Source organism: Muntiacus reevesi, chromosome 15 (genome assembly GCF_963930625.1).
Source record: "Muntiacus reevesi chromosome 15, mMunRee1.1, whole genome shotgun sequence".
Classification (NCBI taxonomy): Eukaryota; Metazoa; Chordata; class Mammalia; order Artiodactyla; family Cervidae; genus Muntiacus; species Muntiacus reevesi.
Window position 1 is genome coordinate 39,766,609 of NC_089263.1, and position 23,379 is coordinate 39,789,987.

A 23,379-nucleotide genomic window follows, 5' to 3' on the forward strand; every position below is an offset into this window, starting at 1 on the left:
ACTTGGGTGCAATCTCAAAAATGACAGAATGATCTCTGTTCATTTCCAAGGCAAACTATTCAGTATCATAGTAATCCAAGTCTGTGCCCCAACCACTAATGCCAAAGAAGCTGAAGTTGAATGGTTCTTTGTAGACCTACAAGATCTAGAACTAACATCAAAAAAAGATGTCCTTTTCATCATAGGTGACTGGAATGAAAAGTGGGTGGGAAGTCAAGAGATACCTGGAGTAACAGGCAAGTTTGGCCTTGGAGTACAAAATGAAGCAGAGGAAAGGCTAACAGAGTTTTGCCAAGAAAATGCACTGGTCATAGCAAACACCATCTTCCAACAACACAAGAGATGATTCTACACATGGACATTACCAGATGGTTAATACCAAAATCAGATTGATTATATTCTTTGCAACTGAAGATGGAGAATTTCTATACAGTCAGCAAAAACAAGACCTCGAGCTGACTGTGGCTCAGATCATGAACTCTTTATTGCCAAAGTCAGACATAAATTGATGAGAGTAGGGAAAACCACTAGACCATTCAGGTATGACCTAAATCAAATCCGTTACAATTATACCGTGGAAGTGACAAATGGATCCAAGGGATTAGATCTGATAGACAGAGTGCCTGAAAAACTGTGGACAGAGGTTCGTGACCCTGTACAAGAGGTAGTGATCAAAACCATCCCCAAGAAAAAGAAGTGCAAAAAGGCAAAATGGTTGTCTGAGAAGTTACATAGCTGAGAAAAGAAAAAACGTGAAAGGCAAAGGAGAAAAGAAAAGATATACCCATCTGAATGCAGAGTTCCAAAGAATAGCAAGGAGAGATAAGAAAGCCAGTGATCAGTGCAAAGAAATAGAGGAAAATAATAGAATGAGAAAAACTAGAGATCTCTTCAAGAAAATTAGAGATAACAAAGGAGCATTTCTTGCAAAGATGGGCACAATAAAGGATAGAAATGGTATGTTAACAGTATGTTAGTTGTCTTCTATCTTTTATATACATCTTCAGTATGTATGCTATCTTCTGCTAACAGAAGCAGAAGATATTAAGAAGTGGCAAGAATACACAGAAGAACTGTACAAAAAAGATCTTAATGACCCAGATAACCCCGATGGTGTGATCACTCACCTAGAGCCAGACATCCTGGAGTGCAAAGTCAAGTGGGCCTTAGGAAGCATCACTACGAACAAGGCTGGTCGAGGTGATGGAGTTCCGGTTGAGCTGTTTCAAGTCCTAAAAGATGATGCTGTGAAAGTGCTACACTCAATATGCCAGCAAATTTGGAAAACTCAGCAGTGGCCACAGGATTGGTAAATGTCAGTTTCCATTCCAGTCTCAAAGAAAGGCAATGCCAAAGAGTGTTCAAACTACCACACAGTTGGCACTTTTCTCACATGCTAGCAAAGTAATGTTAAAAATTCTCTAAGCGAGGCTTCAACAGTACGTGAACCAAGAAATTCCAGATGATCAAGCTGAATTTAGAAAAGGCAGAGAAACCAGAGATCAAATTGCCGACATCTGTTGGATCATAGAAAAAGCAAGAGAGTTCCAGAAAAGCCTGTACTTCTGTTTATTGACTACGCTAAAGCCTTAGACTGTATGGATCAAAACAACGTGTGGAAAATTCTTAAAGAGACAAGAATACCAGACCACTGTACTTGTCTTCTGAGAAGCCTGTATGCAGGTCAAGAAGCAACAGTTAGAATTGGACATGGAACAACAGACTGGTTCCAAATTGGGAAAGGAGTTTGTCAAGGCTGTATATTGTCACCCTGCTTATTTAACTTACATGCAGGGTACGTCGTGCGAAATGCCAGGTTGGATGAAGCACAAGCTGATATCAAGATTCCCGGGAGAAATATCAATAAACCTCAGATATGCAGATGACACCACCCTTATGGCAGAAAGTGAAGAAGAACTAAAGAGCCTCTTGATGAAAGTGAAAGAGGAGAGTGATTTTTACTGGCTTAAAACTGAACATACAAAAAACTAAGATCATGGCATCCGGTCTCATGGCAAATAGATGGGGAAGCAGTGGAAACAGTGACAGACTTTATTTTCTCGGACTCCAGTATTACTACAGATGGTGACTGCAGCCATGAAATTAAGGCACTTGCTCCTTGGAAAAAAAATCTATGACCAACCTAGACAGCATATTAAAAAGCAGAGACATTACTTTGTCATCAAAGGTCCTCTAGTCAAAGCTTTGGTTTTTCCAGTAGTCATGTATGGATATGACAGTTGGATCATAAAGAAAGCTGGGCACTGAAGAATTGATGCTTTTGAACTGTGGTGTTGGAGAAGACACTTGAGAGTTCCTTGGACTGCAAGGAGATCAAACTAGTTCATCTTGAAGGAAGTCAGTCATGAATATTCATTGTAAGGACTGATGCTAAAGCCCAAGCTCCAGTACTTTCGCCACCTGATGTGAAAAACTGACTCATTGCAAAAGACCCTAATGCTGGGAAATATTGAAGGCAGAAGAAGGGGACGAGAGAGGAGGAGATGGTTGGATGGCATCACCGACTCAGTGGACGTGAGTTTGAGCAAGCTCTGGAAACTGGTGATAGACAGGGAGGCCTGGCATGCTGCAGTCTATGGAATTGCAGAGTGGGAGACGACTTAGTGACTGAGCTGATCTGCAGAAGCGCTTTGTACAAGATAATCTCTAGAGTCTCTGCTATCTCTGAAATTCTCTGTTGAAAACCATTTCAAGATGAGGATACAGAGGCATCCAAAGTTAAGCAGCTTGGTTAAGTTCAGGCAATCAATTAATAGTGAAACCTTAATATCTGACTTTCTTACTAACCTGTTTTTTGACACTTTCACACAACCCTTATACCTGAAACTGCTGATATCTTCCCTTCTTTACTGAAAGCACATCAGTTTACAAAAATTATTCTACATATATAATCCTTTTTATTTTCTAAAAGCCCAAGTATATGTCTGTAGTCTCAAGTTAAATCCTTATAATTTAGTAGGTGCTTATTTATATTTTTAAAAGGAGGAGGTCTTTATAAATAGAGGTTCCCATACCAAACAAAGAACTTTCCTGGTAGCTCAGTCGGTAAAGAAGCTGCCTGTGGTGCAGGAGACCTGGGTTCGATTCCTGAATTGGCAAGATCCTCTGGAGAGGGAAATGGCAACCCAGTTCAATATTCTGGCCTGTAAAATCCTATGGACAGAGGAGCCTGGCAGGCTACAGTCCATGGGGTTGCAATAGTAGGACACGGCTTAGCAACTAAACCACCATACCAACAAAGGCAAATCAGAAAACAAAGCGTATTTTAAGCTGTGTTGTAGGAGAAATAAAGTAAGTTAAAGTAAACAGATCTTATATATAGCAAAAGAAAAAAACCGAAAAAATTCTTAAGTGACAACTTTTATCCATCCTTTTTGTGTAAATTATTCCACAATTTGTATTTGAATGTGTAATAAGCATTGGAATGATTCAAACTTTCTGTTGTTGGCTAAGTATATCTCCATAATGAGTGCTTATGGAAAGAAGTTTTGTATTAGCGGGAAAACTGGGTTAGGTCTTCTGCCTTTAAGGGTCTGTGATTGAATCCCCTCCCCACTCCTTACCTCAGTGGTAGTTCCCTATACAACTTTTCAGGATGCATCTATTTTGTAAATTATGACATTTTATAGAGATATAACATATTAATTCCTAAATGAGCCAGAATGAGATATTTTAAGATGGTAGTCAGGACTGATCAAAACAAATTTATGTTTCTTTGTAAAATTCAGCTAATTTTTCCATAAGAAATATGATCATTCCATGAAATAAATTTGTTAAATATACCAGTTTGCTCTTATCTTTCTTGTTTTTATATAAAGTGCTCCCATTAAAAAAATTTTTTTAAAAAGCGTGTGTTGTCATTTTGGTGCTTTTGGATAAGAATACTTTTTATTCACTTTTTCCTCTAAGCAAATCTCTCACAAATGTTTTTCAGCTTACACAAACAAGTCATTGTCACATTTTCTTTTTTTAAGTTATTTGAAGGAATCTTATTGATTATTTAATTTTAACACTTGATTTTAGCAGAAGAGAATAGTTAGGGCCACAGAGGTTAATTAGTTGACCCATGTTAATACAGTTAATTAGAGACAAAAATGATTGGAACTTAGGTATACCAGTTTCCCAGACTAGAACTCTTCTGTTTGATGAAGAGCTATCTGGATTCTTATCTATATCCAGCTAGATTCATAGTCTTGATTTTTGCTGAACTCCTTCTTTCCAGTGCCGTTTTTTTTTTTTTTAAATCATACTAATTAATGTCTGAATCAGAATTTGAAATCTAAAAGCTGCATTATAATAGCTCATACTTAAAATATAGCTTCATATGGAGCTATAATTCCTCACAGTTGGTTTTCTATTTGATGTTAGATCTTTAAATTTTTGGATTAAAACCTATTGGACCAGTTTAAGAAACACCGTGTTCAAAATTGTAGGTATTTGCAACCCACTCCAGTGTTCTTGCCTGGAGAATCCCAGGGATGGGGTCGCATAGAGTCGGACATGACTGAAGTGACTTAGCAGTAGCAAAAGCATATTTATTTTCTGTCTTAGTCTTGAGAAGTTATTTACTTTGTTTCAGACAGTTGCTCCACATAATATTTTTTGTGTAGATGGTTGGTTGAATGATGATTCTACGATTTATTAATGATTTATTGGTTGAAAACAAAACCAAAATTTAGTGTGGGTTATTATTATTACTATTAATATTCTTTAATAACACATAGTCAACATTTCCATGGTTATAAGACCCTTACTTTAACTTATTGTTGTTATTCAGTCAGTCATGACTGACTATTTGTTACCCCATATACTGCAGCATGCCAGGCTTCCCTGTCTTTCACTGTCTCCCAGAATTTGCTCAAACTGAGTCAGTGATGACATCCAACCATCTCATGCCATCCAACAGAGATGTTAGATGTCGCCCCCTTCTCCGGCCATCTGTCTTTCCCAGTATCAGGGTCTTTTCCAATGAGTTGGCTCTTTGCATCAGGTGGCCATAGTATTGGAACTTTAGCGTCAGCATCAGTCCTTCCAGTGAATATTCAGGGTTGAGGGTTGATTTCCTTTAGGATTGACTGGTTGATCTTGCTTTAATATGTAAAAGACTCTTAAAGGATCATGTAAGGAAAGAATACTATGACATACCATAAAAAATACTCAGAAATAGAGTAAACATCATTCTAATTAACCAGTAAAGGGGAAAACTAAGGAAACAAATGATTCTTCTATTTCTTACTTATATTATGTAAGTAAATAATTTTCTATGAGTCTATATAGTGTTTACTTTTTTTTTTAATCATACTCTGAAAAAGTGGTGTAGTAAAGCTCATTTGTTCTTGGGGTTGTGCTAATAGAACAAGGCCTGGGAGAATGGGCTTGGAATAGTGATGCTGCTCCTAATACCTGGGAGACTTGGAAACGTGACTTGAGTCACGCAGACCAGAATTTATATCCCAGCTCTGTCACTCACCATCAGCCCTATCTTGGGCAACTTTCTTAACTTCTCTAATCCTCAATATTCTTATCTGTATAAAAAAGAAATTATAATACCCATTTTGCAGTGTTACATAAATGTATCTACCTTAGACTCTCAAAAACTACTCATTGCCATTTGCTCTCCTTTACCTGTTACCTGCAGACGCTTCCCTCCCCCTCTTCCCTGTTCACTAACCCAGTTCCTTTTGATGCACCATAAGGCTCAAGTGTAGGACTCTAGATGGCAGGTAACTGGAGCTCAAGAAATGATCTGGAACAATTTGTCAGCTCACCCCTAGCATTCAATACTATTAATACATTGGGTAGATTGCTTTCCAGGAGCAGAAGGTCCCTGCAGTTCTGTAACATCTTTAAGAACCACCTTCAGGACCTTGGATCCTCCCAAATACAGTATTTTTCCTAAGGAGTTTCTTAAAAAGAGTATTAATAGTTTTTAATTTTTTTTAGAGAGAGTCCTACACATCTAAATATATTTTATAAACTGTCCCAAATTAGATTGGGTTTCCCTGGTGGCTCAAATGGTAAAGAATCCACTTGTAATGCAGGAGAACCGGATTTGATCCCCAGGTCGGAAAGATCCCCTACAGAAGGGAATGGCTACCCACTCTAGTCTTCTTGCCTGGAAAATCCCATGGACAGAGGAACCTGGCAGGCTATAGTCTATGGGGTCACAAAGAGTCAGACATGAGTGGGTGACTAAGCATGCAAATTAGGTTAATAAGGTGGTTTGTTACTCCTACTTAAAAATTCTGAAGCTTCAGCCTTTAGATTTATAATAAAAAACATAAGAGAGTTTTTATTTTTTAAATATCTTTTAGTAATTTTAGAAAATTTATTTATTTTTAAATGAAGAATAATTGCTTTACAGTACTGTGTTAGTTTCTACCAAACATCAACATGAACCAGACATAGGGACCCATGTCTCCTCCCACTTGAACATCCCTCCCACCATCCTGTCCATAGTATTTTTAAAAAATAAAAACATCTTGATTTTCAGGCAAGTTTGTAATATTTTAGGCCTTTTTGGTAGCAGTCCTGTCCTTTACTAACATCATCTTCCTAGGTTATGAACATCTATATGTATAAGCAGTTGGTCTAAAGCAGGAGTCTGGAGATCTTAGAGAGATGTTCTCATAATATATATTCTTACTTTTGTGGTAACATTATTATTTTTATACTGTGAAGTTTTACTGTGGATTTACCTGGGTGTCTGTTGACTGGACCTGGGAATTGGATAATCTTTTAAATATTGCTTCAGAAACTGGGTACAGAATTACCAAAGATGAGCCCATCTATCAACTTTTGGGTCAGAAGTCATCTGTGAATTGATGCTTTCCGTGTTGGCAGGTTCTGCTCTCTCTCTTTGCTAGGACAGTTAATGAAATGGAAGATCGTGTTAAAGAGAAGGATAAAATGAAATGAAAGATGATGTTAAAGGGAAGGAAAAAGAATAAAGTTTCTCTTTCTTTCTCGCTCAGAACATTATTGCTGTCATTTGGGTTGGTAGTATCTGGAGGGATTTATTCAAGACATTTTCCACCCCACCTCCTTTTCCTATGGCAAGAAAGAAATTTATAATGGACTAGAGAATTTTTATCTGAAAAAAATGAAAATATTAAAGAAGTTTTAGATCATTGTTATAACTCAAATAATGTGTTTTCACCATCTAACTGGGTTAGCTCTTATCAAAATAGTCTCAAGGATAAGTTCATTAAATTTGGTTGTGTCTTTTATTTCTACAAGTCAGTAGGTCATCAACTCAAGTGGAATTTTTTTTTGTTATTCAAGTTTTTATTACATTATTATTTAAATTTTTGTTATTCAAGTTTTTATTGCATTATTTATTATTTAAATAATTTCATCTTTGTAGAAATTTTCTTCTTGCAACCAAAATAAAATGTATGATTTTATGAATAAGCCGCTGAGCAGAGCAAAAGCTATGGTTCAGACTTAATCCTAATTTGTGTTCTATTTTAGATCTATATTTTATGTAAAAGGTACCTCACATGGCAAAAAAATTAGTTTTAATAGTGTAATAACTTGACTCAAAATTACACTCAGTGGATATGGACTGAACACTGAACACTGGTTCATTATGGAGGGAATTAGTTGTGGAAAGAGAGTCCAGGGATGCATAAAGAATGGATTCTTCTGTCAAGGAACTTACACTGAAGTTAAGGAGATAATTGTATATAAAAATAATTACCTAGAATTCTTGGAGCTGAAGACCTCTTCAAACTTTGGAAGTTAGTTGAAGCAGAAATCCTAGTAGCTTGGTGATTTGCCTGGCAAGTTTGTCCATGAGTCTGAGACAAGGTTAGCTGCATCTCCTATGCCAGAGGTGGCATGGTTTCATGTCTGGGATTCTAAGCAAAGTACAAGTACTGTTCTATTTGCTGTTAGGGTTAGATCATGCTTAACAGTGGTTGGAGAACCAGGAAATCAGGGAGAGGTAGCAGGACTTAGGTACGGGATAGAAGGAACAACTTAGGTACAGGATAGAAGATGGATGGCCAGAGTCAGATGTCAGGACACGACATTATGAATCAAGTGGGCATAAGAGTCAACCAACTATTCAAGGACCAATTAAGAGCAGACAGGAAGGGAAGAGGCAATGTCTGACTTAGCCAGCTTCCTTTAGAATTTGCCCTGTTACTGATGGAATATTTTAAGCATTGTATGAATAGGTTTTCGAGTTACAGTCCACTTTTAAATGATTCATTCTAGATTTTTCTCCCATTTCTCCTGCTTCATGATTTGTCTTTTTGTTCTTAAGTCACACCTTTTTCATCTCCTCAAGAGTGTAATTCTTCTTGGCCACCACTTTGGCTCCAGCAGGTCATAACCCTAGCTCTTCTTTCTTGGCAGTGATGCGCCTCCCTGAGTCCCCAGGGACCCAGGGCCCACCCTGGCTGATGTTGTTTTCACCTGGCTCCCATTGGCCTTGCTCACAAACCTAGGATGGCTGGGACACTCTTCCTTTTGTTTTGGAAAAACTATCTTGACCCTGTGGTACTTAAACATGGCCTGGGTAGTGCTCATGATGGAAATTACTACACTGGAGGCTGACTGTGGTACACTGCTCCAGCCAGCTGAGAAGCTAAAAATGGAATGCATCCATGGGCTGTTTCTTTTTAACACTTACAGCTCAGACACTGCACTCGTACTCCCAGCATCCTCTGCATTGAGGCCTGATAAGTGCTGTTTTGGTCAGCTTCTTAATAGAAGTATCCGTGGAAGGAAGTGGTCCATCTTCTTTACCCATTCATAGCACCATATTCTTCATAACTGATGTCCTGCTGTCTTCACAACCTTATCTGTCCAAATATAAGACACATTTTTATCTCCCAGTTATTCCTCAGTAAAGAGTGAATTATCTTTATTTGAGTTTTTGGGTTTCTCTCTGATTATCAGGCATTATTTTGAATACTAAAACACAAAATATTGTTTGGGGAAGACATATTAGCCTAGAATTACCCCAGTCAGTGCTAGCTGAAATATTTTCCCTGAATAAGGTTGACAAAAAAGATAAATAGTAAGATAACAAAAAATAAAAATAATTTAACAGAGATTTAGTAATTATTTCTGATGGCATAACCTTCAAGTGTTGGTTGTCTTAATAACAGAGAAAGAGCAATTAAAAAAGCAATACCTTAAGATGTGCTGTTTTAGCAATTACAAATGCATATTTATAAGACAAAAAAAAAAAACAACAGCTGTTCTAATCTTACTTTAATGACTTTGGACAAAAGCTCAGTGACTGACTTGATTCCAAAAGTCCTGTATCTCAAACACTTTAGAGGAAATTAAAAGTTGCATATAACTATGTAAAAGAGGCATCTTTCACAGGGCTTCTGTTGGCAGACTGAGGTCTGCACTGTTGCCCCTAATCTATACCACATCCCATCCTTCTCACTTGCCCTGACCACTGGATTTTTTAAAAATTCTCCTATTATACTGTGTATGTGCCCCTTCGGATTCGATGCACCTGTTTTGACTTCCTAACTGCGTTGCTGCTTTCTCTGCTGCAGCAACTGCCTCTTTATCCACAGGGCATCTCTGAACCATCTTGGTAACTCCACCTCTAGACTGACTCAGTCTGTCCCACTGGGATCCTTTAAGTCTGGAGCCTGGGAGGGAGCTGAGAAGGTTTTACCAGAGGTGGAGTTACCTTGAGGGTAATGAAGCTTACATTCAGGATTCCACACGGTCTTGGGTTGTAGAATGTTTTCAGTGGAGAGCGGAAGCCAGTTGAAGTCAGGGACAATTTCTCTGTAAGCCTTTCTGGTGTTCCGGAGGTCTCAGAGAAAGGAATTCTAAGGTGCTAACATGTTATGATGATTTCTTTTACATTCTAAATAAATATTTACTTTTGCACCTAGTTTTGCATTTCTGACTTTGCATTCTTATTCTTAGAGAAGACCACCGAAGTTGTATGTGCTCCATGACACCCCAAAATCTGGATCTTCTGCTGTACTGTGTGCTCAGTTACTAAATTCTGTCTGACTCTTTGAGACCCCATGGACTGTAGCCCACCAGGCTCCTCTGTCCATGGGATTTTTCAGGCAAAAAACTGGAGTGGGTTGCCATTCCCTTCTCCAGGGGCTCTTCCCAACCCAGGGATTGAATCTGCATCTCCTGTTTTGTCAGGGAGATTCTTTACCATTAAGTATCCTGGGAAGCCAGGATCTGCTGCTGGGTTTTACTAAATTAGATGCCTGGGTGTTTTGCTAGTACTTATTTCTCTGCATTTAGTAATAAATAATTTATGTGAGTAAATCTACATTGAATAGAATGTAAAGAATCCCCAAGTCATTCTAAAATCAATGCTTTGGTAGTTCTTTTACAAGAGAACTGGAACTTTCTGGCAGACAGTACATTTTAATATTATATTCCTTGAGAGCTTCCCTGGTGGCTCAGTTGGTAAAGAATCTGTCTGCATTGCAGGAGACCTGGGTTCGATCCCTGGGTTGGGAAGATCCCCTGGAGAAGGAAATGGCAACCCACTCCAGTGTTCTTGTCTGGGAAATCCCATGGACAGAGTAGACTGGTGAGCCCCAGTCTGTGGGATTGCAAAGAGTAGGACACGACTGAGCATTTAACATTTCATTTCAATATTATATTAATATGTTAATTGTTAATTGGGGTCACAAAAAGTCAGACATGACTTAGTGACTGAACAACAATAATGTGTTAATTATGTTAATTTTATATTAATTATTATATATTCATTAATAGCAATATATTGATAAATGAGTGAATACCATAAAACTGGAGGTCAGATACTGAATTCAGTTCAAGTCTACAAGCCTTGGTGAAATGCCTACTATGTGTGATGAAGGTTCTGGGCCAGGTTTTTTTTTTCCCCCATAGAATTTGAATTCAGTTTAAGAGTCATTTGAAATTCATTGCCTTACCAGTGCAGTATTTTTAGGTCCTTGGAAATACAATAGGAATTCTCTTTAAAGATGTAAGAAATTGGAGCCAATGTGATAAATATGATTAAATGCCAAGGAACAACAATTATAAATTGCTGGCACCAGTCATTTGATGTCCTCTGAAACAAAGAGGCTTGTCAGTCTGCCAGTGCTAGGAGTTTCAGTGTAGAGGATGTAAAATGAAAAGTACCCTTTATCTTTTTTGTAAATAGTTTCATAGATGATGGCCATGGGTAACTTAGGGATAGCTGTTTTCAAACCAAGAAACCCCATATTGAAAATGAACTACTTCATGTTCATCATTTTGTCATTCTCTTAAAATGTGTTGTTACATCAGTATCAAATACTTGTGTTTGAGAAATATCATAGTATTCCTAAAAGACATGTCAGTATATAATGGCAGATATTGATATTGATATGTCAGATATTGATATAATGTCAGATATTGATAAATGTTTTCAAGAAAAACACATTCAGAGAAGGAAAGAGACTGATGGTTGGGGGAGTGCTGTTTTAGAAAGGCTATGCTGCCTTCCTAGCTATTCTATGAATGTACCAAGCATATCCCTATCTCAGGGCCTTTCCACTTGCCATTGCTTCTGCCTAGAATGCTTTCTAAGGATTGCATCAGTTATTTTTCTCACTTCAGGCTCTGACCACCCTGTCGAAGGTAGTCCCTTACACCATTCTTTTCCTTTTCTCTCTTCTTCATGTGTTCCTCACTATCTGACCCTGGGAACTGAAGAGACTCAAAGAACTCCTTTGATAAATTCTTAGCTGTCTGAACTCACTACCCGCTCTCTGAAACTCAGAAATTGAAGACTTTTAAAATTTCTCTTGCTGTTTGATCTGGATATACCCAAATCAAGAACCAAGTAATTCTGTATAGAAAGGGATGCTTGTTTTCTTTGCAGTACTTTTTACTCTTTGTCTTTCTGTTTATCTGCCTGTCTCCCTCACTAAAACTTGAGTTGCTTGGTGGATGGGACTTTGTTTTTTTCACTGCTGTCTATTCATCTATTCATCACCTGGAACAGTGCCTGGAATAATTTCTCAGTAAATATATGTTGAATAAATGTGTTAAAACATAAATGAATCCATCAGACCCAATAGCATATTTTAAGAATATGTGATTTTATGGAAAAGGCTTATTTCACATTATTAAGTTTTAAGAAGCAGGATACACAGTATAATTTCCATTTCCTTTCAAAACATTTTAAGTATTTGCATGTATGTATGTATTCATTCATTCCTTGAAAGAAAATTTGAGCATCTCCTATATGTCCATTCTATGTTAGATATGTCTAAGTCATCTACAGTTTCGTGAGAAGATAGATACTGAAACAATAGTAAATTAATGCCACTTTCCTCTTGCACTGCTTTTCAGCTATGTTGATCTTTCAATTTCTCTCACTAACCTTTTTTTGCACAGGTTATATCATTTTGTGTTGAATATCTCTCTCCCTCTGTATTGTAAATTTTGTGAGACTAGGGCCCATGATACTATTCAATTATTGAATAGCTATTGCTCAATGCCTGGTATATAGTAGATACTCAGTAAACATTTGCTGGTTGAATGAATGAACAAATGATTAGAATAGGAACACCTATTCTACATAATAGGAACACCATATCTAATCTTTAATGAAAGTTATGGGAAGTAACTTTCAAGCTGAGGCCTCAGTACAGAAAAGACTTTTGGACTCTGTGGGAGAAGGCGAGGGTGGGATGTTTCGAGAGAACAGCATCGAAACATGTATGTTATCTATGGTGAAACAGATCACCAGCCCAGGTTGGATGCATGAGACAAGTGCTTGGACCTGGTGCACTGGGAAGACCCAGAGGGATCGGGTAGAGAGGGAGGTAGGAGGGGGGATCGGGATGGGGAATACATGTAAATCCATGACTGATTCATGTCAATGTATGACAAAAACCACTACAATATTGTAAAGTAATTAGCCTCCAGCTAATAAAAATAAATGAAAAAAAAAAAAACAAAAAAGAATGAGGAGGAATTAACAAGTAAAGAAGACCAGGCAGAAGTTCTAAAGCTTAAGCTTAGCCTTTATCCTAAAAGCGATAGAGAAGTTTTAAACAAACAAACAAAAAAAAACACTGCACCATCAAATCATTTTTTTCTGTGATATTAAGAATAGACTTATGTGGGCAGTGCTGATACAGGGAAATTGGTTGGGAGATTTTGGTGATAAATGACTGTGGTTCATGTTGGGTTCTTGGCCATGCAGAAAAAGTGAATACATTTCAGAAATTTTTTAGAAAGCATAATATAAATGGTGAGGGAAAGGGGACAAGTTAAGCATGATCCCAAGTCTTTGCATTAGGCACCTGAGAGGACCCCAAGGCCTTTTGCTGAAACTGGGGATTCGTAAGGAAGAACCATTTGAGGGGAAAAGAGCTTGAAGTACCCTTGATGGTGGTGGTGGTTTAGTCGCTAAGTTGTGTCTGACTCTTGGGACCCCATGGACTGTTGCCTGCCAGGCTCCTCTGTCCATGGGATTTCCCAGGCAAGAATACTGGATTGGGTTGCCATTTCTTCTCCTGGGGACCTTCCTGAACCATGGATCGAACCCAGGTCACCTGCATTGCAGAGAGATTCTTTGAAAACCGGCTGAACCACTAGGGAAACCCCGAGGTATCCTTGATATCTGTCTAATTGAGGCTGAGCATTTTTCTACGTATAGATACTTAGAAAAGTGCCTGGAAAGAAATAATCAAATGTTAATAGTTTGGAAGCCTAGTTATATTTATAAAATTTTCTTATCAAGTTTCAGTTTTCATTATCAGTGTGTTTTATGAAGGAAAAATAATAAACATTGAAAACTATAGTAGGATCTGCTATAGGAAGCATTACTAAAAACTCAAAGGACAAAAAACTAAGACTTCCTTAGGTAAAATTAGGGCTGTTCTCAGTGAAAATAGATTATTGGTCCTGAAGTCCATTGTGCAGTGAGCTTATCATTATGGTATGTGTGTGTTTTGTGGGATCATCTGAAAATTTAACCTTAATAGAGAAGGTCTGCTAGAAGCAAAGATGGTTTCTTATACATCCATGGTTTCTTATACATCTGTATCAGCCCTCAGCATAGTCCCTGGAACTTAGTAATAGCTCAAATGAAAGCTATTTTAGATTTGTTATTAATTCATTCTTTTTGTTTACATCACTATTCACCACATTTGTTTTTACAGTGATATTTGTGTCGTCTTGGTTTTTAGGTAGATTGGGGTCAACTGGACTATCTGGTTGTTGACATGCCACCAGGAACTGGAGACGTGCAGTTATCAGTCTCACAGAATATTCCCATTTCAGGTAACTCTAACAGTTAAATGGAATTTGTGCTGTCCTTGATGTTTTGTTGTTGTCATACAGTAAAACGAACTATGACAGGCAAACATTTTTGTGTCTTAGAAACATTATCATTTATAAATTTACCTTTAGAGACCAGATTCATGAACAAAAGTTTCAAAGAACTGCCAGAATAAGCATGTTTACAAAAATATAAAGAAAGACACTTTGAAAAGGTAGTGATGTAAGTCTGTGTTTTAGAAAAGAAGTAGTGCTGAAGTACCATTTAGTTAAAACCTGGCTGTTCGCTTCACAGTCGTTCAGCACTTACAGCGTAGTGCCTGATATGTGGCAGGCACTCAGTAATAGTTATTGAATAAATATTGAGTAAGAATAAACACTGGGAAAATTTGGCTTTTGGATAAATACAGCTATGGGAAAATTTTATATCTTGCCAATTAGTTAATGTTAAAGTTGAGAGCAATAGATGTTAGTTTATGTCAAATACAAAATACACAACACTTCAGTATGGTAGTGGATATCTTTTTTTGCAATGGAATTTAAATATTAGTATTAGCTTTTATATGGAATCTGTTTCTAAGGATTTTCCTAGATTCTAATGCAGAAATAGTTGTAAATCTCTCTGTAAATCTCTCTTATATACATATAAGGACTTTGAGGAAAATAATGGAATTTTAATATGTCTTTTCAAATCCATTATTTGTTGGTAATAAATAACCAGGAGATATCATGGACAGTCACCAAAAAGTTTAGAACCTATGTATTTGATGATATATATACATTCTTAGAAAATATCATTATGATGTTACTAATAATTATGGCTACTTTTGATATTTTAAATAGATTTATAACCTTTCTGGAGGCTTAGGCTTTTACTTTGTTGGGGCAAATTATAATGCATGAGATGGGAGTAAAGTGCAGTAAAACAGGAAAGTAATTTGTCCTTTCTGTAGTCAGAATTCTAAATAGTCTGTATTTTTTTCTTTTTAAAGTAGTTTTGGTACTTTTATTCTTTAAATATCAAGAGTGATCACTAGATGTTTATTGAATAAGTTGTACTCCTTGAACTTTGAAATGCCTGTTGCAAGATTCCAAAGCTCTTATTTATGTGGATAATATTGATAAAGTTGGGCTAAATTATTATTTATTCCCTGAGTTGTGAATTGGTACCTTGAAAAAGTTTAATTTACTTCTCACAGATAAGCTGATGTCCCTATGCAATTTTCCTTTGTTTATTCAGATAATAGCCCCTCTGTGTGGACAGGATTTATGATTATATCACCCTGTTTAATTTGTGCTTATACTCTAAAACAAACAATGTGTAGATTGGGGTTAAGATTTACTTCTCCTTTGAGGATTTCTTTCTAATATCCTAAAATTTAACTAGTATCTCTATTTCTTACCTTTGATGAAGAGTCTACCCTCTAATAAGTAATTGATATTAGATGAAAGAAAAAACAGTGTTTTTAGAATTTTTGTCAAATGTGCATGACGATTCAGAAGCATTGTGTACATTCACACTGTTGTGCAGCCGTCACCACCATCCATCTCCAGAGCTTTCTCATCTTCCCAAACTGAAACTCTTTACCCATTAAGCAATAACTCTGAATTCCCTCCTACCCCTAGCCCCTGGTAAGCACCATTCAGAAACAGTATTTTTTACAATAAGGTGAGAGAATGATTCTAGAATGAGGCAAATATATTTATAAGATTGCATTAAACATAAACCTAACATTGATTTTATGATTTATTAATAAATTTTAATTATTTTTTTAAAATGAAGAAGCAGTGTTTACTTCTTAATTTTGTCGTCATTCTTAACATCTGCCTTTGGGAAAAACTCATCAACTTGGTTTGTGCTGTACTCCATAGTAGGTAGCTGCTGCTGCTGTTGCTACTGCTGCTTCTTCAAGTTTTTGTTTACATTTCTCTTTTTTGCCTTTTTATTTTTTATTGAAGTATAGTTGAGGTTGCAAAGCAACAAACGCTATCCATATGAAAGTAGGTGCTTAGCACTGTACAGGATCCAGGGATGGTTAAATCAAGTTTTTCCCCTAGACAAGTGTTCCAAACCTTTTTTTGATTCTTGGATCTTTTTTTGATAATTTGATGTATAAATGGAAATGTATTTGTACCTACAGAAACACAATTTTTATGTATAATTTCAGAAGGTTTGCTGTCCTCAGGTTAAAAGTCCCATCTGAATCCTTGTACACTGTTGATGGGAATGTAATTGATACAGCCACTGGGGAAGACAGTAGGGAGGTTTCTGGAAAAACTGAAAATAGAACTGCCATATAACTCAGCAGTTCCACTCCTGGATACATATCTGACAGAAATGGAAACACTAATTCAAAAAGACAAACACACCCCAATGTTCATAGCAACATTATTTACAGTTGCCAAGATATGGAGGCAACCTAAATGCCTATCAATAGATGAATGGATAAAGAAGATGTGGTGAGTATGTGTATATATATATATATATATATATATGTATACATATGCGTACACACATTCACACAGTGGAATACTACTCAGTTATTAAAAAAACAATGAAAACTTGCCATTTCCAACAACATGGATGGGCTTGGAGAATATTGTGCTAAGTGAGAGAAGTCAGACAGAGAAAGACAAATACTGTACAATGTCAGTTTTATGTGGAATCCCCAAAATACAACAAACTAGTGTATATAACAAAAAAGAAACAGACTTACAGATATAGAGAACAAACTAGTAGTTACTAGTTGAGGGAGGGAAGTGGAGAGGGTAGAGAGTAGAGATACATAATATTATGTATAATATAAGCTACAAGGATATTATATTTTATAATACCTATAAATGGAACATGGGAGTTTCAAGGCAAGAATACTAGAGTGGATTGCCATTTCTTCCACCAGGGAATCTTTCAGACTCAGGGGTTGACCCACATCTCCTGTGTCCCCTACACAGGCAGGCAGATTCTCTACCACTTAGCCACCCAGGAACCCCTATATATATATATGTAAGAGAAGGAAATGACAACCCACTCCAGTATTCTTGCTGGAAAAATACCATGGACAGAGGAGCCTGGCACACATGACTAAAACCACTGAGTGTGTGTGTGTGTGTGTGTGTGTGTGTGTGCGTGTGTGTGCGTGCGTGCACCGGTCGACACAGTTTGGGAAAAAGAAACTAGAGACAGAATTAAGGTTTAAAGATGGGATGGGTGGACTCAAGACCTCTTAGATCAAGAGCCCTGTTCCTGGGAGCCACATCACTTTTATTTATTGTCTTGGCAAGCAGGAAGTATCTTTTGTGTTGCAATGAAGTCAGCCTCCTTTGTTCCCAGTCACGCTCCCATTTTATTGATTACTTTAAACAATCTTTGTTATCTTTTTGTACAAGGAGTGTCACCTCGCTGGAGGTTATAGACCTGCTTATGCCTTGGGAAAACATCTTAGTGTGTGCACAAGCAGTGTTCTGGACCTGTGCTGACCCAGCGTTCCAGGGTTCACACTATGTTTTTCCTTAGCCTAGCAGAGCATGACAACCCCAACTGATCAGCCCAATGTACTTTTATTTGGGTTATGCTGTATTGCTGTATTTTGCTTTTATTCTTTTCCCATGGTGATGTTCTCATGGCTTAGCCAGAGCAACAGGTGGCTGACTATTAACCCCTGCATATGTGTGTATATATATATATATATATGTATATATATACATATATATATGTGTGTGTGTGTGTGTGTGTATCACATTTTCTTTATTCATTCATCTGTTGATGGACATTTAGGTTGTTTCTATGTCTTGACTATTATAAATAGTCTGTTGTGAACATAGCGCAAATATCTTTTTGAACTATAGTTTCTTCTGGATATATGCCTGAGTAGGATTGCTGGATCATATGGCAATTTTATTTTTAGCTTTTTGAGAAACCTCCATACTGTCTTTAATAGTGGCTTCACCAACTTACGTTCCCACCAACAGTGTAAGAGAGTGCCCTTTTTTCTCCACATCCTCTCCAGCATTTGTTATTGGTAGACTTTTCAATAATGGACATTCTGACTGGTGTGAGGTGCTATCTCATTGTGATTTTGATTTGCATTTCTCTAATAATTAGCAGTTTGAGCATCTTTCCATGCCCCTGTTGGCCATCTGTTTGTCTTCGTTGGAAAAATGTCTGTTTAGGTCTTCTGCCCATTTTTTGATAGGGTTATTTGTTTTTTTGTTGTTGAGTTGTATGAACTGTTTATATATTTTGAAAATTAAGCTCTTGTCAGTTGTATCAGTTGCAAATATTTTCTCCCAATCCATAGATTGTCTTTTCATTTTGTTTATGGTTTCCTTTGCTGAGAAAACACTCATTCTTTAAAGACAATGCATTTCTGTGTAAACAGATACCATGATGATTGGTTGTTATTAACAAACTGCCACTTAATGACAGTTTTCCATGTATTAGTTTTTTATTTGAGGATCACAGGTGTTATGTCTGTTTTTTTAAATTTTTGAAGGGTTAAGTAGCTTTCTCAAGACCACATGGTAACAGTGCATCATAGCTGAGGTCTGTATTAGTTTTGATTGGGTTTAAAGCTTATACTGTCAAGCTCTACGTCATGCTGCCCTAATAGAAAGCCCAGCAAAATTTGACTCATGGATTTACCAAGTTTAGTTCTAGTCCATTCCACCCATTTATGTTGTAAATTTTCTAATCTAGGTTATCTCTGATAAAAATAAACTTGTCTGTGAATATGCCTAAACCTGTGCACCCCTATGTGATGAGTATCCAACCAGTGGTTTAGATTGGTTTCTCCTGTATTCAAGGCTTTTGCTTGTTTGTTTGTTTCTGACTCCTGAGAGATTGCTTTGGGCCTCTTTATACATCCTAGGGAAGACCTGAAGGCAGTCTAGAAGCGGTCTCCTTTGGGCTTTAGGAAAGTAGTATTAGTCCCTCAGTCATGTCCAACTCTTTGCGACCCCATGGCCTGCAGCCTGCCAGGCTCCTCTGTTCACGGGATTTCCTAGGCAAGCATACTGGAGTGGGTTGCCATTTCTTCTTCAGGGGATCTTCCTGTCCCAGGGATGGAACCCAGGTCTCCCACATTGCAGGCAGACTCTTTACTGTCTGTGCCACCAGGGCAGCCCTAGGAGACCTCCAAATCATTCTTGGGAAGACCAGTGTTGTCTTTGGGCTGGTCATACTGGTCTTGGGACTTTGACTGGTTTCCAGGAACACTGGCTGTCAGTATAGAATTGCAGCTATCGATGTTAATACAGTGATGGTTTATTATGTCAATGTTAACGTTAATAGCAGTGCGAAGACTAGATTTTCTATAGTGAACATGTCTTAATTTTATAATGAGAAAAACAGAACAAGCAGAACATACCAGAAACATACAAGAAAGGATGTGAGGGGATGTTGAGGGGACAGGTGCATTGGTGATTGTCTCTGTATATGTATCTTTCTTACAGGCTTAGGTCTTGAAGTGTAGTTTTATTCAGGCCGTGGTCATTTCACAGCTAACGTTTCTAAATAAATGCTAGAATTGAGCCAATTCCCAGGATTTAGAGGGAAGGGCACCAACCACAGACTTACTGGCCTGGCTTGAATCATGGCTTTCATCAATTCATATAATCTGGAACAGCCTGACAGAATCGTGTCTGCCTTTCGAGACCTACCTGAATTATTTTTCTCTAACTATGAACCTTATTTTCCTTTTTCTTATCACTGACTTTAGAACTCTTTTAGGATAGTCTGTGTTCTACTTTTTCTTATGTCCTGTATTCCACAAACCCAGAGACTTTTTCAGCTCTCATTTGAGCCCCGCTGTGATTCGACTTCCTTTCCTTTCCCACTAAACTCCTTCATATAACCTGGGATTGCTCCCCTTAAACCTTATATACCCTCTGCCCTTCTTTCCTTCCTTTACTTTCTCTAATATAAGACACAGTTGACCCTCACTTAGAATGTCTTCCTTCCCCATTCACTGGGTACCCTGGTCCTGCTTACTCTTTATTCTAATGGCTACTACTTGCCATTTTCCCACAGCCTCCCAGTTAGGAACTGTTTCTCCTTCTTTGGAATTCACATAGCATTTTATTTGAATGATTTCTATAGCACTTCTTATGTTCTCTGTTCAACACTTGCATAACTATGTTATCTTCTCTACCAGACTGTTACACCCTCGAGAGTAAAGCCTCTGTTTCGTTCATCTTTGCGTTTCTCACAGGGCCGAACTCGGTGCCTTCCCGTAATCACTCAGGAAATGTTGATCAGTGAATGAGTGTTTTATCTGTTTTGGTATTATCTTACCAAGTAGGTGGTAAGCTGTTTGAATGCAATTATTTTTTCCCCATTTGTCATAGTATTTCTCAGAGTACCTTGGGCAATGTCTTTTGCAATTAATATTGATTGAATAAATGACAAAGTTAGTTGACTAGTTGTCACTGTTTATGTGCCCCCTTATCTTTCTTACCAGCCCACTAACTCATTCCTATGATCTCTCCTACCCCAGCTGCTTTTACCTGGGAGCTCTTTTCTGTGTATCAGTTAAAGCATTACCTTTAAAAATATCAGTCAGTCAGTTTAGTCGCTCAGTCATGTCCAACTCTTTGCGACCCCATGGACTGCAGCATGCCAGGCTTCCCTGTCCATCACCAACTCTCAGAGCTTGAGCAAACTCATGTCCATCGAGTTTGTGATGCCATCCAACCATCTCATCCTCTGTTGTCCCCTTCTCCTCCTGCCTTCAATCTTTCCCAGCATCAGGGTCTTTTCCAATGAGTCAGTTCTTTGCATCAGGTGGCCAAAATATTGAAGTTTCAGGTTCAGAATCAGCCCTTCCAATGAATATTTAGGACTGATTTCCTTTAGGATGGACTGGTTTTATCTCTTTGCAGTCTAAGCAACTCTCAAGAATCTTCGCCAACACCCCAGTTCAAAAGCAACACAGATTTTATTTAACTCTTCCTTTGAGTGAAAAGTATTTTTATTTTAGGGATTTCTTTATGTCATCCTTTTTCTTGTGTTATATGTAACATACTTGTGGTTAGTTGATACCTTTTGATACTAACTTTTCTCTGGTGTCTGGGATAATAGTATGCATGTGGGCACTTGTTATTTGGTTACATGCAGGCTCTGTATTAGGGCTTCCCAAGTGGCTCAGGGGTAAAGAATCAGGTAAACCTGTAATGCAGGAGATGCAGGTTCGATTCCTGGGTCGGGAAGATCTCCTGTAGAAGGAAATAGCAACCCACTCCAGTATTCTTGCTTGGGAAATCCAGCGGACAAGGGGTTGCAAAAGAGTGGATACAACTTAGAGACTAAACAACAATAGTAACAATAAGCTCTGTATTAAATTACTGATGAGAGTCACTAGTTCTGCTCCATTGTAAGATAATAAGAAATTCTTTTATTTACTTGCAGGGATATTTGGCAAGGGACTAAATATCTGATTATCCTTATGTGTGGAATACCTGCCTACCCCATAGACTTAGAAGGAGCAAATGAGATAACGAACATAACAGCCCTGTATAAATGTATAGTAGTTTTTAGAAACTACTTGAACACTTTAGAAGAGTTTTTTTAGGGGGGTGTGAAATGTTGTGAATTAGGAATCTTTATATGAACTTTGCATTTCTCCAAGCCATGTTGAGGATGAAATTGTGTTTTATGCTTGTAAAGAGACATCGTTTTGCAAAATTTATGGAGACAGACCTGTACAAGTAAAAGATCTTTCTGAGTGCTAATTAGCAAGTCTTTTTATGTGTTCCATTTTGTTCCATGGGATAGATGACAAGCTCATTATAAGAGGAAACTTTAAATAAAAATCCTCCTCTTATTTGTTAAAAGTGTTGTGTAGCAACAATAGTGATAAATGTGTTGACAGCAGTATTAGTGGCTAATGATTTAAGTTTGAGCTTCCATGGACTACTGAATCATTATATACTGCAAATATCTAGTAGTTGTAGTAATTTCTAGAGGGAAAGGAGGCAGAATAGAGGGTGAGAAATAATCAATTATAGTCCTTGCATTTGCTCTTGTCTTGTTGAACCTGTCAAAGGGAGAAGCCAGAATTACCAGTGATGGTTTTGTTGTGTTATTTTTCTTACTTTTTTTTTGTTGCACAGTTTGCTGAGTTTTTGCTTGCTGCTTCTTTTACTTGTAAATTAGTTGGTGCCATATATTGAGTTGGGTATATTCCAGTGTTGACTTGTAGTTTTTTTTTTTTTTTTGCATAGTGATGTACTCTTGGGAATTATCGAACACTAAACTGCTCTTCCATAATAGAAGAGGATTAATATTTCTTTGAGAAACATTATAAGTTCCTTGAAAGTTTGAAAATATATGCATCATGTTACTATTTGAATTCTAATAGATGTTGCCTAAAATGTTTTTCTTCCTTTGTTAGATGACTTTAACTCTTAGAATTAAGTGGAGAATTTATTCCTCTCATGAAATCTGTGAAGCATAATTTTATTTTTTGAGAGACTAGAGAGTTTTAGTGAGTCACTCATATTAAGGTGCTATATTAGTCAGGGTCCTAGCTGGAAAGAGGTGACACATCTTAAAAAGAATTAATAGAGTTTAGTGAAGAGATTAGTTACTAAGGTGTGGGCAATATCAGGAAACCAGCAAGGGACAGAGAAATACCCAGAGGCTAGTGACAGTCAGGAATTTTTACTGTCTGCCTGAAGGAGCAGAGTGTGAACCATGTTAGTGCGACTTGGTGACTGCTGAAGTCATGGTAGAGGGGCTGATTGTTGGGAGCGCTAACCACAGAGGAATGCAAGCAAGCGCAGAACTTCTGCAAGATAGAGAGGAAGCATGTGTGTGGTACTTATAGTGCTCCCACCTTTTTCTCCTCCCACATCCTTGTATCCTGGGTACCTGCTATGGCAGATCCCTAATGAAAGCCAGAGGATAAGGAAATTCAGGCGATAGAATTCACACAGGTCAGCTGCCTGGGTTGATCAGGACAGAGAATGAAGCAGAGCCTGGGGAAGAAGGAGAGGAAGTAAGTGGAGCACAGCAAGTGGAAAATAATCAAAACAGCTTTTTTTCCCTTCATGGTTGTCATTGTAACTGTGAATTAGTGACTTGTGATTGATGAAGTACAG

At 37.6% G+C, this 23,379-nt stretch overlaps 1 protein-coding gene across 2 annotated transcripts in view; it reads left to right on the top strand.

The window, feature by feature from the left end:
• The window catches only part of NUBPL (NUBP iron-sulfur cluster assembly factor, mitochondrial), a 227,468-nt gene that overhangs the window by 152,356 nt on the left and 51,733 nt on the right, over positions 1-23,379 (top strand). For both annotated transcript variants that reach the window (XM_065906714.1, XM_065906715.1), the window contains exon 7: positions 14,190-14,283. In XM_065906714.1, the coding sequence (XP_065762786.1) occupies positions 14,190-14,283 (94 nt within the window). The remainder of the gene's footprint in view (positions 1-14,189; positions 14,284-23,379) is intronic.